The 11,793-nt window shown below is 35.8% G+C and overlaps 1 protein-coding gene across 1 annotated transcript; it reads right to left on the reverse strand.

Moving 5' to 3' along the window:
- Positions 1 to 5,166: 5,166 nt before the first annotated feature.
- Positions 5,167 to 11,458, reverse strand: LOC124102716 (cyclic AMP-dependent transcription factor ATF-4-like). Its single transcript, XM_046459157.1, has 2 exons — positions 11,408 to 11,458; positions 5,167 to 5,907 (listed from the first exon to the last, which is right to left on the reverse strand). The coding sequence occupies exons 1-2, from the start codon at positions 11,456 to 11,458 to the stop codon at positions 5,167 to 5,169; spliced, it is 792 nt and encodes a 263-aa protein (XP_046315113.1).
- Positions 11,459 to 11,793: the final 335 nt, after the last annotated feature.

The raw sequence follows: 11,793 nt of genomic DNA on the forward strand, positions 1-11,793 counted from the left end.
AGGAAGTCACTGTGTGATCAAGATGTAAATCAGTCTAGGGATGAAGCCAGAACTTGGACAAGGGCAAAGCCAAGAAAATCACAGAAAAACATAGCAAGACTTAACTGCATGGAAACTTACTGTGCTTCTGGATGGTCTTGTGACATTAAACCAGTAAAATTGCTTTTGGTGGAGACTTGAGTTGAGATTCGGATGTTTTCTGTTGCCTGAAACAAGCAAAACAAAAAACTTTCAACTAATAACCTTAGAATAGCTTCCTGTGTTGTGAAACTGAGAATTCAGCTTAGCTGTCTAGCATAGCTCCTGATTGTCCAACTCTATATAATTGTCAGGCTGCTGGTAAAATGGGCCTCTTTTAATCCAAGCTCTTTGCATAAGTAGATTTATTATGAATCTAAGAAAGGTTAAGTCCAAATGCTCCTTGGTCACTCTGCATCTTTTGGTTTGGTGTGGGAGTAGCAGCTATAGTTGCAAAGTAGCTTCTGGGCTGTGCCAGCTTAAAGGTCAGTCTTAAAGGTGCAGTGGTGTCCCTAGGTTGTGAGTTGAGTGAGAGTGTATCTTTAGCACTATTTCTATATTTGACTGACCTCCAGTAACAGGTCCTGGTATACCCAACTGAGTATTTGTGCCTCGTCTTTAACCCCAAAAAGAAGGATATGAAATCCTCCTTGCTCTCCTCTTTGGGAACTAATAACAAGGTCTCATAACTAATATAACATCACAAATCCCAAACCTAAAAGAGTGAAGAAAATAGGTGAAACCTTGATGAGCTGGAGGAGCCATTTATGTGTGTTGTGTGTGTGTATATGTGTGTGTGTGTGTGTGTGTGTGTGTGTATGTTGGGTATAAGCATACTGAGTTATATTATAGAGCTACAATTTTCTGGGGGCTTAATCTCTGACAAAAAAGTCACCTGGTTGAGAAACTGGAGGAATTTAGAAGAAGCAAAATTCTATAATTAGTTGTGAAAGTGAAAGGAAAATTTCTAAACCTCAAAAAATAGTAAAAAAACAGATTTCAATAAGCTATATTAAAGACTAGATTATTTTTCTATCCTCTTTAGAGGTATTAAAAATCATTGCCATATTAAGAACTTATCAAAGAATATCTGCCAAAAAATATAGGATAGATATTAGCTGTATCAGGGAGTTATTTGATAATATTAATAACAATAATTTTAAAAGTTTTTGAATTGATGTTGTTCATAGCATTTGTCAACTTCTAAAAATGTGTAATTGATTTTTATGTCTTTTCTAGTATTCATTTTAAGATACAATTTTGTATTCTTTTAAATTTAAATATAATCTCCTAACTTGTGTAACTGTCAGACCCACAAAATCTGAATATGCCCCTTGTTTGTATGATTAGGTTATCTTTAGTCTTCTTCAGATGAGTAGGTTTGAACTAAAACTTCTCTTTCTAGCATTTTCCTGCAGTCTTTAGGAAGTAGGAACATGGTCAAGTACTTGCACATGTTTTCTTTCAAAACCATCTGCCTTGTTAGGTACATGGTATGACTCCTAAAATGCAATAGGCAATGTTTTTACCCACAGCTTTATTACTGTATGCATTAGTTTCCTGGAGCTGCTATAACAACTTACCACAAGGTAAGCAGCTAACAACATTCTGTCACGTTTCAGATGTCAAAAATCAAGGTGTCAGCAAGACTATGCTCCTGATGAAGGCTCTAGGAAAGAATCCTTACTTGCCTCTTCATAGATTTTGGTGGCTCTAGCAATCCTTTGCATTCCTTGGCTTTTAGTTGCACTACTTTGATTTTACATTGCCTTCTTTCTTGTGTCTCTGTACGGTCTCTTTTCATAAGGATATCAGTCATTGGATTTTGGACCATTCCAATCCAGTATGACCTTAATTTGCAAAGGCCCTCTTTGCTAATATGGTCACATTCTGAGATTCCAGGTGGACAAGAGTTTTTAGGAGACATTATTTAAACCAATACAGTACATAACAGGGATGTTAAATACCCAGACGGAGATGGAGGATTCTCACTGTTCCTATTCCATCTTGGACTCAGCCAGTTCCACATAGTAGGGCCTACACTCCACCGGGTTTCAGTTTTAAGTACAAATCTTTGCATCAGATGAAAATTTCTGAATTTCAAGGGATTGAAACTCAATTTGAGCTTATCAGGCAAAAGTGTATATTTATAGGCTTACCTTAAGAGTGGAAAAGGCAGGGAAGATGGAACATAGAACTAAGGCCTTTAATCTGTGTCATTTATTCTCTTCCTTTTCCTTTACTTATTTTTGAAAACTGGCTTCAATTTCCTAAACTGGCTGAGACAATGGCCATTATCAGTTTCTGGCTTCATGATTAGAAACTCATGGCTTCATGACTAGAGAGTGAACATTTTGAACTTAAGGCCATAATGAGAAGCCTAATATTACAAGCTTGAATGAGGTTCCCAACCCTGGACCAATGGTTGAATAAGAGTGAGGTCTATGGTTTTTGTCATAGCTGAGTCATATCATCTTTCTCACATCCAGGGGTGCAGTGACATCTGTTTCCAAAATAAAGGAGGAAAAGTGTTAGGTCAACAAAAGTTAGACGGCTGCTATCAATAAATTACAGTTCCTTTCTCCATTCTCTCCTTAGTCCTTCCTCTTTCAGAGCATAGGGACTGGATTAGAAATTGCATGGATCTCAAAACAAGTAATTGTTAAAGCTAACAAAAAGTGAAAGAACGGTGGTTTTGCAGTGCTCAAAAGCCTTTTGTAAACAAAAACAACAAAAAAAACAAAACAAAACTGAAAAAGCTGAATAAGACAAACATTGTCACTTGAAAGTTGAGTGACCTACATTTTAATCCTTGTTATATCTCTAAAATTATGTGATCTTGAACAAGTGACTCACCTAATACTACTTTTTCTCACTGTCAACATGTTAGGCAATATATAAAAGTCAGCAGGAAAGCTTTAAAAACAGTTTAGGAAAATCTCTCTTTGAAATGGTAGAATGATCTATATCATCTGATAATGATTCTGACATAATAAAATCAAATGAGAGAAAATTTTGAAGTGAAAAGGTCATTTAATTTGAATTCAAGGTTTCTGATTCTGGCTGTGCCTGGTCTGACTTTCCTTAGGTAATTTACCTGTATAACTCTCAAGCTGTTCCCTCTATAAAAATCACTGAATTTTATTAGTTCATTTCCCAGAACTCATCCAGTTCTAAGATCTTTTTTTTTTTAAACTACAATTATACCTCAATTGTTCAAATTTTATTTTGTTTCCATTTTACAAAATGTTTGCTTGTGGCATTTTTTGAACATGAAATATTCTTGGCCATTTTCTTTTCAAATATTATTGTTGTTCCACTTTTTCCTCTCCTTTCTTTCTGTGTCACATATAGATCTTTTCACCATGTATGATGTCTCTAATGCTCCTTTCTCTTAACATACTCTTAACTGTTCATGTGTCAATTTGGTCGTTTTTCTTTTGGGCAACTTTTCAGATTACAATTCTTGTTCTAGCCGTATCTATTTTGGTTTTTAGAAAGTTAAAAATATGAGGTGTTTAGTGGTAGTGTTCTTTGTAGTTAATCTTACATTGACTTTGATGATTGTCTTGCATCATTGATATCTTTTAATGTTGGAAAATTTTTTGTCATTGTCTTTTCAAATGTTTCTGCCATATTGTTTTTCTTGTTTCTTTTGGACATCTAATCACACATACCATTGATCTTTCAACTATATCCAGTGCTTTTCTGCAACAACCAGTTCTATTTTTTTCTCACACTGAGTGCTATTTATTTTTATCTTTGATATTTAACTTTTATATTTTCTAGGTCTTGTTTCTGATATCACAAACCTTGTATTCTGCTTTGTCAACTCTGCCGAATTTTTAATTTCAGATTTTAAACAATTTTTCAGATTTAGAATGTCCATTTGATGATGTTTCACAAGTTCAATATTCTGTTGAAATTCTTTCACTCCTCATTTTTTGTCCATACTTTCATAATTTTTATATATTAAACACATTATTTTAAAGTCTGAGTTACCTGAGCATCTCTAGCTCTCTGTTTAAGCTATTATTTCTATTTTATAGAATGTGAAAACTAAGAAATTTCATGAAAAATTAAATCCTTTGTAGAATACATAGTATAGTTTAAAATCTTGAAAAAGAACTCCTATTTCAACCACCATATCTCACATATAGTCAATGAGCATTATTTCTCATTTTTGTTGAAGAAAATTACCTGTATTAAATGTACTGAAAAGAAACATCATTAAGCACCATTAAATGAAGAATAACTCTAAATCTCTTCAATCTATTTGCATTCATTAACTAGCACTCTAGGGTAAAAATAATTATGGCTTTTGTTATGGCTTTATATTCCTTTAAAATACTGACTAAAGTAAATTTCCAATTTGGGGACAGATAAGAACTAATGCCATTTAGTTTTAACAGGATTTTAATCATAAAGCTAAAGACATAAATGACATTATCACTTAAAAGTTACTACACTTTACTTCCTGTTCACCATTGAATCAGACTCTCTTACATTAATTCCAACAGAAAATCTAAGAAATTCTTGGATCCACTTCCAAAACATATTAGGTAATACCCTGAAAAGTCAGAATAATGGCAGAAGAACATCTTATTTTAACTTTTGAGATAATAACACAAAAATATTCTTTTTGCTAAGTAGATCATTACTACTTTTAACTGTGGCATACTATAATATTTGAAAATTAAAACAAGCAAGAGAAAACCATAATACGCTCGAAATAAGACTGTATTGAATTTTCACAGGCACAGTTTCAAGCAAGACTAATTAACCCTCATTATTCACTGGGACTACTTCATGTAGGGCAGCTTACAAATAAGGAAGACTTTACAAACAGCTCTCACTTCAATAGGTCTTAAGATAAACATTCTATTTTTTCAATAGTTATATGGGTACCACAAAGATACATCTTATCACTACTACTTGAAATTTCTTGCTGTTCTTCATGATTTCTTCAACTTTTTTTTTAATAGTGGATACACAATTTTCTAAAAAGTCTGAATATTCTCAGTATAGCTCATCTCTCTTTTTTTTTTTACTATTACTTTAACTACAAAATAATTTATTACAACACAGCTTCAGCACGAGAGACATATGTACAAGCATAGCACTCCTGACTACCCTACTGAAGGACCCTTATTTCCCCTTTGCCTTGCGGACCTCTTCTGTCAAATCTTTCAGATATTGGATCTCCTTGGCCAGAGAATCTGCCTTCTCTTTCAGAGCCTCATTCTTCTTTTCTAGCTCTTTACACTTACCAGTAAGAGTTTCCTGTTCTGCCCTCTTCTTCTGGTGGTACCTGGTGGCTACTGTCTTGTTTTGCTCCATTTTTTTCAACTTTTTATCCATCTTCTTACCTTTTACTTTTGCTATAACCATTTTATCTCCAGGAAGGTCATAAGCTTTGGGGCAGTTAGACCCACAAGGGCTACCTGGAGATGGCAGGCTGACATTAGCAGAGCCTCTGGAGGTGGAAGGGCTATGCTGAGGAGAGCCCAGGTAGGATTCTGGGTTCATACAGATGCCACTAATATTATCTGAGGGGGCATCTTCCTCCTTGATACATTGAGGGATCATAGTACCATAAGCAGCAGAGTCAGGCTTCCTCTCTCCTTCAGAAATTTCCACTTTGCTGCCTAGCTCTAAGCTAAAGGAATGATCTTGAGTAGAAGAAAGAACCCCAGGGGGAAGGGAAAGAGGTTGAAAGAATGTGAAAGGGGCAACCTGGTCTGTTTTTGTTAAACTTTCTGGGAGGTGGCCAATTAGGTTCACTATCTGGGGTGGGGGGCGTTCCATATTAGTCTCTTGGAGTAGAGGGGCAAAGAGATCACTGAGCTTCCTGAGCAATGAGGTGTTGGCGGGAGACTTGATGTCCCCCTTTGACCAGTCAGGTTTGGGGGCTCAAGAAAGCCTAGGTCTCCTAGATGACTACCTGGAGGTGACCAAGCACTTCAAACCTCATGGATTCTCCGGTGACAAGGTGAGCTCCTCCGAATGGCTGGCTGTGGATGGGTTGCTCAATGCCTTAGTACTGCTCATCTCTACATAAAAATTGGAGTTCTCCACAAATTAATAATATGCTTGGCAATCATCCTTTCCTTTCTAGTGTACAATCAAGTAAAGTTGTGCAAGTCAGAAGGGGGGGGGATGTTTTCATATTTCACATAACTTTAAAAAAGTTTATTTCATAGAACTGTAGGGGTGCCAGCAAGATAACTTTTGAATGATACTTTCAGTTGATCACTGGCGTCCCACCACCTCTGCCACATCCTGGGAGATGTCAGCAACTTTCACAGGCAGCACAAAAATGAGAGTCTTTCAATAGAGGTGGCCTATGGTGCTGATAAATGGCAGGATCCCGGGAGTCCAGTAGCTCAGTGCTGGAAGTTGGCCTGGAAGTCAAGGTGCATGCACAGGAACAGGAAGTGATGCAACAGGAAGTGACACAAATCTCTGTGGAGGCTGATGCACAAGATTCATGTGCAGGCTGAAGGGCAGTATGCTGACCTCCTGGAAGACATGGCAGATGACACATTGGTGTTTATTTTATTTATTTATTTTTTAATTTAAAATATCTTTTCCTTTCTGTTTATTTTGGTTATTTGCTTTTGTTATTTTAAGCTTGTTTTATAATCAGTTTTCAGATAAAAACTCTGATATTCCCACAAAAAAATGTTAATTTTTGTTTTTTAGTAATAAAGGGTTTCAGTGGATGACCTGATCCAGTCAAGACTTGATTTTTAAGCTTTGTTATGTCTGACCTATTTCATTTTTGCTAATTATAGGATGTGATCATTTCTAGGACATGTCTTTTCCCAAGTCTCTGGGTTTAGCAAGTCTTCTCCACCTTGATTTCTATTCTTGAATTTCCCCAGTGTCCTTCAGCTGCGGAAATCATGGCATTAGCGTTTTCTGTCTGCTGTTTTCTATATATTTCTTAGAGGCTTGCTTTGTCATAGCTCAGATGTTGATTAACAATTTGAGGGTAAGCTGAGTGCAGAGATTTGGGTGCTTTCCCATATTCCTTTCACTTCAACAGTTTGTTCCTTAAATCTCAGCTCTGTTAGAATCCTTAACTCCAGTCCCTTTCCTTAGATGTATGGGACTGCTGCTTTCTTCTTGGGTTTTCCTCACTTTCACTACAATTTGGAAAATGCCCTGAGGAAAATTCCAAGGTCAAGGTTAATACATCTTGTATGCTTTCCTTTCTCAAGGATTCTAGCTGCTCAGTGTTACTTGGCACAAGTCTCTAATGCCTTCAGAGGATTGTTTATATGTTTTTCCAACTTTTAAAGTTATTTTTGGTAGAAGAGTTAATTCAGTATATGTTACACTCATGGATCCAGAACCCAGCATTTTATTCACTGAATTTTAATTTCAAAAGTTACTTTTATCATTTCTAAATGTTATTTTTACTGAAGGAAGACAAAGTGAACATGCGAAGAGAATTAAAAAAGGACTTGGTACATGTTGCAAGCATCCTTTGTCTTCCTTTAAATATTGTATATGTGCATCTATAGTCGAATTCTGTTTCTCTTTTTCTTTGTACAGTTTTTTATAGTAATTTTTATGTTCATCTCATATAAACTGATGCCAATTTGTGGAAGTTTTAAATTTGAGAATCATTTTTAGGAACTTGCAAATGATTTATTAGATGCATTTTTCCTTATTCATTATGAGTCTAGGCTTAAAATAACAGAGCTTTTGAGAATTTCAAGACTGGCACACTGAAGCAAAATTTATACATTTTAATTTTGAATTGTTTTCTCCATGGTAAACTTGAAAAGTAATAAAAATGTTTAATAACCTTAGATTCACCAAGTTTCTCCCTTATAAGCTGTACCTACAGAAATTCCAAGCCCATCTTATTAAACATTTTTGTTTATTTTATAAAACATGGATTTTAGAAGGAAAGCTGTTAGCTCAAGTTCAACCAAATTTAAAGATTTTTTTTCTCCCCCCGCTTTTTTTTTTTGTACCAGGAATTGAACCCAGGAGTGTTTAACCACTGAGCCAAGTCCCCAGACACCCCCTTCTTTTTTTGCATTTTATTTAAAAACAGGTCCTCTCTAAGTTGCCTAGGGTGGCTTTGAACTCATAATCCTCCTGCCTCAGTATCCTGAGCTGCTGGGATTACATGCATGCCCCCCATGTCTGACTAGGATTTTTTTTTCCTTTTTGAGGAAAAGGAGAATGTCTTTTTCCCCCTAAGATCCAGTGAGCAATATGTGAAAATAAGCTTTGGTTCATTTAAAACTTATGACAGATTGATGAATGAATTATTTATCAACTAAAGTGAATTATCTACACAACTGTTTAAACCATTCCAGTACTGTCCCTTGGTAGATGACAAATTGGTTATGATTAAAATTATTGTATTTGAGGCTGTATATAGGTATGATATACTGAATTATAATTAAATAAAAGGAATTGAGACCTGAAATGGGATGTTTCTGTGAGGTATGGGCTCATTCTAAGGGTGGTAGATGGGGGAGAAGTTGGGGAATAAAATAGAGTAGAAAGTGTTAGCAGAAAGAGACCACAAATCCCTTGACTGCTAGGCCATTGTTTATCTCTTTTACTGCTATATCCAAAGTAACTTGACAGTCTATCACACAGTAGTTGCTCCAAAAATATTTTTAAAATACTTTTTTAGCTGTAGATGGACACAATACCTTTATTTTATTTATTTTTATGTGGTTCTGAGGGTTAAACCCAGTGCCTCATACATGTGAGAGGAGCACTCTACCATTGAGCTACAACTCCAGTCCCACTCCAAAAATATTTGAACTGAAAATATTAAAGATGGACTTCAAGACATAACAACAAATACCTCTGTCTGTGATAGACTGCCACATGTTTCTCCATAATAGGAAGAGATACTTCTAGGAGAACTGGCTAACTAAAAAGATCTAATAATTGGTTGACCTCTCCCCTTATCAATGGACTTGAACAACTGTCGATCTCTTATTTTTGGGTCATAATAAATGAATATTTATGAATCCTATTTTCCCTTCACAGTGTTCTTTCTGATAATAACAAAGTTAACTTCTTTTCTGTATGATGAGGGCTTTCAAGTATTCATGAATTTCATGTATTCATAATAAGGGCTTTTATATATTAATTTATACAACATTCATATAAACCCTATGAGATAGGTGCTACTTAAGAATAGTAAAGAATAGTAAAATTAGTATTAATCAATCTAATTTACTACTGTTGTACTAAATATTTTTTGTTTTGGTAATATTGTCAGAGGCCTAGGTAAGTGTGTATAATCAGCCTGAAGAAGTCAAACCACCCCAGAGGAAATTGTCTAATTTCTGATCTACACTTAATATCTTTTTAAACAAATTCCCTGGCTTTCCCTTACATTGCCAAGGATCCACTTTACTATAGTTTCATGTACATTACCATATACCAGTTCTAAATTTCAAAAGCAAATAACCAAAGATTTGCATTCAAATTAGCATGCAAGATACACTTCTGATTATCTTTTAAGTCTTTTAAGTATAAAAGAAGATGGTGAAGCAAATTCTGGATAATTTGCTGCACAAGTAATTTAGTAAGTTGACAACTATTTCATGAACCTGAAATTGTGTGCCGATCAATTAGTTTTATCTGTCAATGCCTTCTTGTGGTTTCCTTATAGAGTACTTAGGTATCAGCAGCATCTTTGCAAGAAAATGAGGACAAGTGAATGAGCAATTTCTTACAGACTATCAAACACTGCAGAAAGTGTTTGATATGTAATGAGTAATTTAATTATTAGAATCACTCTGTGAACTACATATAATCCTAATTTTTCAGATGAGAAAACTGAGCAGAACGTAGCATATTGTGACAAGCACCAAGCTAAGATTTTTTTTGTTTACAGATTCTCAATTGAATTGAATTGAATGCAAATTTTTGGTCATAAAGACTACATTGTCTGGCTATTTCTATGTGGTAAGCAATTAGTGCCAAAATAAAACAAGGAGTTGCCTCTGAGCTGGTGATTACCTTAGTCACGAATGGCTTCATTCCCTAAAGAACTGAAATCCAATGTGCATTCTTTACTAAAGCATTGGTCATTTCCTGTGGAAAACTAATTGGGGTGTGTTCTATTTAGAAAAATGATATATTCATTCTTACAAAAATATTTAATTTTCTTCTGTTGTACTCTTTTGTATATTTTCTTCTTTTTCATTTTAGAACCTACTCTAGGCTTCTAACCAAAAGCTTTTAGGCTTATAATTTTTGGCTATGCTACAGGCTTCATGACCATGGGAACCTGATGACTGCCCTTTGGAAAACAGTGTGATTTTACTATAAAAGGCATCTTTATGGATGCATAACTGGTGATGGCCTGTAGAGGTTTGATTTCTTCTGGCAGTTTTCCTGAGGTAGTTCTTCCACCCAGCCACAGTGCGCCAGGTTTTTATTCCACAAGCTGTGAATTGTAGTCTATCTTAAATTTCTTCTTTCCCAAGTATCTATACACCATGAACTTGTTCTGAGAAAGGGGCTTGAGTCTGTAGGGCTGGGTATGTGAGGGTGGGTGGCTGGACAGAGTATGTGATATTGACACATTGCATTTTTGTCAATCCAATGGCTGAAATGTCAGCAAAGAAACGAAACTCTCACAAAGAGGGTTAGGTTTAGAACAACAATAGATAAATTGCACATGCGACTTTAAATCTTCTTCTTCTTCTTCTTTTTTTTTACTTTTTCTATCCTTCCTCTTTTGGCATCTTCCTGTTTTCCTTTTGGCTGGCCCCATTCTTCTTGGGTTTTCTCATTTAGGTAGTTGTTTTCACACTTTTGATCACCTGTAGGGCTTGAGACAATACAGGTTATGGAGTGTTTCCTCCAGAGTTTCTAATTTAGTAGATCCGAGGTGGTGATGGAAGATTTGCACATTTTACAAATATCTAGGTGCTTGGACCCAAAGCATCAGCACTACTGATGCCTTGAGAACCACTGGTCTAGGGATTAGGCTTTATCTCTTAAAATTTTCATTCATTCATTCAGTATTTATTGGGATACTACTGAGCTAAGCAGTGCCTTAGACATTGAATACCTTTCATGGAACCCACCTTTAGTGATTGGCATTTAATAAAATTTTAATAAATGTTAAATGTCTTTTCCATCTATATTTCCCCAAATCTGACTAGCTTATGGATTCCAAGCACTGTTTAGCAGGAATGATTCAAATTGTGCTGACTCTTTCTCTTGCATGAAATGAGACCTCTAGCATCTCAATGAAACATTCAATTTTATCTCAGGGATGCCAGAGCTTGTCACTCATGTGTTTATAACCCTAGTTCTAGTTCCCATGCATAAGCCTCCCTCACGGCATGTTTTCTGTCAGTGCACCTACTTCAGGGCAACTTACTACTGAACCTGCTGTTGCTGCTGCTGCCTTCTGTGGGACCATGACTTTCATGTTAGAGTGCTACCCAGCATGCTCCCAAAGTAGCAAACATAGCAGTGCCTGGTTAGCGATGGAGGGAATAAGATGCTGCCAGACACTGCATTCCATTTCCTCACCTGAAAATAAAAGTATGCTGCTGTTTCCTCGGTATCTCACAGAATAATATATGAAAGTATCTTTCTCACTGTCTTTCTATATTTTGTGGTACTTGAACCTGTTAGTTCTGGGTAGGTGGGAATGGGTGGTTGGAATGGGTATGTGATATTAACCCATTCTCTCTTTTCTAACCAGTTTCCCTGTTGATTCATAAAATATGTGCGTGGTTAACATACTCCCAAAAGTTATCT

This window comes from Marmota monax, unplaced genomic scaffold, assembly GCF_021218885.2.
Source record: "Marmota monax isolate L192 unplaced genomic scaffold, Marmota_monax_Labrador192_F-V1.1 WCK01_AAM20220418_F8-fsc00002, whole genome shotgun sequence".
Lineage (NCBI taxonomy): Eukaryota > Metazoa > Chordata > Mammalia > Rodentia > Sciuridae > Marmota > Marmota monax.

Bases quoted from the DNA above. Each gene is read 5' to 3' on its own strand.
- LOC124102716 (XM_046459157.1), bottom strand. From the start codon at position 11,458: ATGAAAGTCATGGTCCCACAGAAGGCAGCAGCAGCAACAGCAGGTTCA. The intron at 5,908-11,407 runs GTAAGTTGCCCT...GACTGGTCAAAG, and splicing joins CAGCAACAGCAGGTTCAGTA to GGGGACATCAAGTCTCCCGC.